Raw genomic sequence first — 5,430 nt, forward strand, 5'->3', positions numbered from 1 at the left:
AATTGTTAAACAGAGAAAATATGCTTAATATCACCGTTTTATTCTTAATATCACTGTTTTTCCATGTTTGTCCCAGGTTAATGCATCCGTGAACACTGTGTAGATTCATTCTGTTTCTGAGCACGGTCCCCTAACCCTGATTATCCTGAGGCCACAGACTTCACAAAGCTGTTAGTCACAGGGGCTAACCATATCTGCCTCTGTAGTCACATTGGCTTCCAGTAGGCTTCTCAATAAGGCATACCTGGATTAAAATACGTCTCTGCAGCAGTTTTTGCTGCTGCCAAAGTAGCTGTGTCCGGAGCAGCGTGCGGCAGCTCGGATACGCAGCCGGGGCAGCTCCCTGCCCGCAGGGTGCCACACGGCCGTGGTACACGCTCTGTCCTCTGCTGGCGTTGTGGCCAGCGCGAGGCTCGCCCCTGTTGGTGGGATCCAGAGCCGGCCAGCCCAGCGCCGTGGCCAGCCCTCAGCCCGTAGAGGCAGCCTCGCGCCTTGCTCCCCGCACATTCCAACCAAAGCATCCACGCTAAGTTTGGTAGCACTGCTAGCCCTCTTGCTTAGAACAAGGTTTTCTCCTACCTTGCAGGCACAAAGCCTTCCCAAAGGTAAGAACGACCATTTCCAGAGGTCTCACTCCTCTCCTTGCCAACACCGTTACTGCTTTATCTCCTTGATGCCTGCAGATTCCCACTCCCCATGTTTAACCACACTGCATTAAGGCACAACTCCCCCTTCTCCACCACCTCTCCACATTCCCTTCTCAGTGGTAACCACCTGCAGACAGACAGCCTGCCTCCCCTGCTGATCGCTTCCCTACGTCTCTCCTCTCGTGAGCACTGCCCAAACAAACTGAGCGGAGGCAAAGCTCCGCAGCCGCAGCTCCTCCGGGAGCTCCCAACAGGCCGCCCCGCAAGGCTCGGGATGGGGGCAGCAGGCCTCGGGCACCCGGCCCCTCACTCGGAATCCCCCTGTGCAGCACGGGGCTCCAGGGGCCCAGCACCGCGGTGCCCATGGAAAAGGAAAACAGCCAAAATGCAGCAGCAGCACCGAAAGGTGGGGACGGATGCCTGCTTCCACCCCCTGGGCTTGGGCACATCCCCCTCTAACACAAAGGAAGTAACTTTCTTCTCTAAATGCTGCTTTAAGCCTGTCTTTTTTTTGCTGCTTATATGGAAGAAAGAATAAAACAGTAAGAATAACCAGCAAGACTCAGAGAAAGCAGCACCTAACTGAATAAAAGCCAACTTGTTTCACCATACTGACATTTGCAGTGCTGGAAATACCCTACCTTACTGTGTATACTAAAGGAAGTTTGCTATTCTTTTCCAATAAAGGAATACGTGAATGACAAGAAGTACATTGCAATCAGAAAAGTTTAATTTTCATATTCAACATAATAAAGATGAAAAAATACAGCAATCTGACAATTCCATCTAAACAGGCTGCATACGCAGTTGGAAACAAACAACCAACCAACAAAAAACAGTATTCTTGCAGATTCAATATCTTTTACACAAAAGACGAAACGGGGTGCTAGAAGTATTTTTTGGTATCTTGCGATCAGCCTACAATCAATAGCTAATCAATGTGGGCACTCATCATTCACAACTTTCCGTACTTATGTTTAATACAGAACACATTTCTATGGAGGGTATTTGTTCAAGACAGAACTAAATTGTATTTCTTCGAGCCTACAATACTGCTATGTTAATTGCATTTTTAAAAATTCATATGCAAAAATTACTAAACAGCTTTAAGTATTATGTGTTCTAATTAGCCATGTTTAGTAAGTAGAACATAATTATTCAGCAGTGTTACTTTAAGGCTAGGACCTTTGCAGTCTTTCTTTATCTGATGGGCACCCAGTGCTGTTCTGTTACACTATTTCCTTCTAGTACAGAGCTTAATGACGGTAATTATTGAGTAAGACTGATGCACATTTTTAACATTTGCACAGTGTCACAGCTATCCCCTTCAGTTCTCTCGTGCTTACCTTGAGCTGTGCTGCAGAGACAACAGCACAAACACCAGACGCGTGCAGTGGACAGGGTTTCACAAGCAAACTGCCTTTTGTTTCATGAGATCTGGTGTCTGCACCTCTGCTCGCACCATCTGCCAACAGCAGCACAAGGTCCTCGCCAGCACGCCCCACGGACGAGGGGGCAGGAAACAAGTGGCCTCTGATCACCTTGTGTGTGCAAATGGCTACGCTGCACACTTGCACAAGCCTATTGCCATGACATTGCGATCGGAAGAAATGAGAAAACCAACCTCAAGTCCTACACTCCGCACCTGCCGAGCCTGCAGTGTAAGCAGAGGAGCTCAGCCGGGGGTTCCTCAAGCCCAGGCAGCTGTGCAGAGACAGGGTCAGGGACAGCAGCCCTTTTGGCCTTGGCCAGGAGAGAAATCCCAGGGCAGTCACTTCGTTTTAAGCTCAGAAGAAAACACTGAAAGAACACGTAGGATGAATCAAACTAATTTTCCTGCCAGAGATGATGAGAAATGCTTTAATGCAGACACTGCAGGGCAACAAAATGAATATGGCAATCACACCTGAAAACTCACATCGTCTCCATTTTGCTACACATCTCAGTTTCACCTGTGATGAGCCAGGCATACCAAACCCTTCTCAAGCTATAGATTTTCATTTAACCACTCAACGTATCTGTTTCTCAACCTGTTCCCTACAGGTAAACTAGCTGGACTTGATGCAAACATCAGAGCCCCATGGAAAGCGTCCTTGGCGTGATCATGCGTGACTCGAACTCCTGCTGCCCGGAGGCGACTGACATACATGACTCCCTCGTCCCGTAAGACATCGTACTCACACGTGAGGACATAGGCAGGGGGCAGCCCACGTAACCTGGCGTCTTCGGCCAGCAGTGGGGCCGCTCTCAGATCCAGAAACCCGGGGTACTGTTTTGCAATCTTGGAGCTCCCGAAAACAGGACTGGTGTAAACGTAATCTTTCTTCATCTCTTCCGGTAGCAAATTACTCCAGTTCACAAACTGAAACAAATGGCCTGATTCAGCTGGGACATGCCTGTTGGAGGCCATTGCTTCCCTGAGAGAGGAATCAGAAGTAAAATATTCACTCCAGAACCTGACCATCAGCGATTTGGGTAAAATCAGGCCGTTTTCATTTTCTTGGTAAGATGGCAAATTCAGATCAAGGGTTTGAAGAGCAGGATAAAGCAAAACTTGTGCTCTAAGTCTAGTTGTGACTTCAGAGTCCTCTAGCAGCTGTAAAAAATATATATAATAATAATTACACAAAGTCAGTTAAAAAGAGTTGATTCTGTCACTGACATAAGACCTTCAAAGTAGAGAATTAAGGCACACATTTTACAAAGTAAAAAAAATAAGATTGCCAGTTAAAACAGGATAAATTGAAAGAAATTCTAAATTCATAGGCAGATCACCTAAAAAAGAATGTTGCATTAAAAACTCACAAATATTAAATATAATTTCGTCTCATTTCTTATACTGAAGGAAAATGTTTAACATTATTTTTGAAGCCTTGAGACTTTCTGAAATATTGATACTTTCCTACGCATCACACTTTTTCTAAATTTTCTGTAACTATAGAAAAATCCTATTCCTATAGCTTAGAAGTTGCAGATTTCTAAAGCTCATTTAACCATTTCACACAATCCATAACCTTTCCAGGCAAAATTCATTACAACTGAACAACTTCAAGCATAACAATATCATACTGACTTATATAAACTTGAATAAGAAGTGCAAAAGGCTCTGAAACTGATCAAATGACACCAACATTGTTTTCTTTTCACCCCTGCTATTATTTAGCTCTATGAGTCAAATTTCTCAAATTCTCTGTCCAAACAATAAACCTAAGCCAGTTAAAATTTACTTAAGGATGGTTTGATGCCATTAAATGAATAAAGTAAATTTGCTTAATTGGAAACTCAAAAACCTCCCTGTCCTGCAGGCTGCATGGCAACCCATCCCATTTACACCAACCATGAAAGAAAACTGGGAGGTCCACTTGTTATAAGCAGAGCTGGTTTTTTGTTTGTTTGTTTGTTTTTTACATTTGTTTTGTTTTCTGCCTTTTCTAACTAGTTATGAAATTAAAAATAAAAAATAAAAAAAAATTGACCTAGAAAACAAGACATTTACCTTTTGTGCCACAGCTGCAGCTAAGTTGCCACCTGCACTGTCTCCTGCAACACAGACCCTGTTTGGGTCTACCCCATACTGGGAGAGCACGCTGCTTTGGAGGAAGAACTTTGTTACTGAATACACATCTTCAAATTGAACTGGAAAATGGTATTTAGGTGCCAACCTGTAACTGTTGAGACAAGCAGAAATGTGTTATTCAATAGCAGTCTTCCAATACTTTAAGGGGGACTACAAGAAAGCTAGAGAGGGACTCTTTGTCAGGGAGTGTTGTGTTAGGACAAGGGATAATGGTTTTAAACTAGAAGAGGGTAGATTTAGGTTAGGTATTAGGAAGAAATTCTTTACTACCAGGGTGGTGAGGCACTGGAACAGTGCCCAGAGAAGCTGAGGATGCCCCATTCATTGAGGGGCTCAAGGCCAGGCTGGATGGGACTTGGAGAAGCCTGGAGGTATCCCTGCCCATGGCAGGGTTGGAATTAAATGATCTTTAAGGTCCCTTCCAACCCAAACCATTCTGCTTCTTTGAATACTGGAGATACTTGGGGAAAGCATTTTATGTTGTTATTGATTTCCATGAAATACCCACATGGATTTGTGGAGGGAGCTGTGTTTTCTGTCTAAAATATCTAGGATATTTTTATCCTACAGTTTACTCCGTAAAATACTGCATCTAATAAAAATAACAACAATCTGCCTTTTTCTCCTTATGCTTCGCTAAATATCTAAGCAGACCTCTAAGTCTAAAAACTCTTCTCCTTCCAACAAATATTCCCCAGGACCTCCCTACTCAGCAACAATATCCGATAACTTTCAGTATCATTCAGTAACATCAACAATACTGGATTTGGACCTGCTCCAGGGTCTTACATAAAGAAGATGTCTGCAACAAGCAGATTCCTCCCATACAGCCATCCATTCTTTTCCAACTGAAACAGCAAAAATACTCTACAGATGGGGACAGGCTGCTGGCCACGACCTGCTGTGGGCACCACCATGCTCCTGCTGCCTGCCCCGCTGCACCTAGGGGTGCCAGAAAGTAACTGCGGGCACCTTCCTCAGTCCGCCAGACAGGACTCCTCCGCAAAGCCATGGCTGTTGTTCTCTCCACACCCCTTCTTTGAGGCACAGTCCCACAGCCCTTCACTTTTTATTTAAGATGTTATCAATATATGCTGGGGTTTAGGGAAGGAATAATTCCTCAGCTGAATGATTTGGTTCCTATCAAAACTGGAGTTGGAGCATAAACCAGCTTTAACAAGTAAATGGAGTGCTTGTTAAGCCCCC

At 44.5% G+C, this 5,430-nt stretch overlaps 1 protein-coding gene across 1 annotated transcript in view; it reads right to left on the reverse strand.

Annotated features, from left to right (window-relative positions):
• Positions 1-1,355: 1,355 nt before the first annotated feature.
• LOC118171655 (arylacetamide deacetylase-like) overlaps positions 1,356-5,430 on the reverse strand; it is an 11,999-nt gene continuing 7,924 nt past the window's right edge. Inside the window, exons 4-5 of the mRNA XM_035334948.1 lie at positions 4,144-4,315; positions 1,356-3,243 (exon numbers count right to left, since the gene is read on the reverse strand). Of these exons, the coding sequence (XP_035190839.1) occupies positions 2,635-3,243; positions 4,144-4,315 (781 nt within the window). The 3' untranslated portion in view covers positions 1,356-2,634. The remainder of the gene's footprint in view (positions 3,244-4,143; positions 4,316-5,430) is intronic.

The sequence above is a fragment of the Oxyura jamaicensis genome, chromosome 9 (assembly GCF_011077185.1).
Source record: "Oxyura jamaicensis isolate SHBP4307 breed ruddy duck chromosome 9, BPBGC_Ojam_1.0, whole genome shotgun sequence".
In the NCBI taxonomy this organism is placed as follows: domain Eukaryota; kingdom Metazoa; phylum Chordata; class Aves; order Anseriformes; family Anatidae; genus Oxyura; species Oxyura jamaicensis.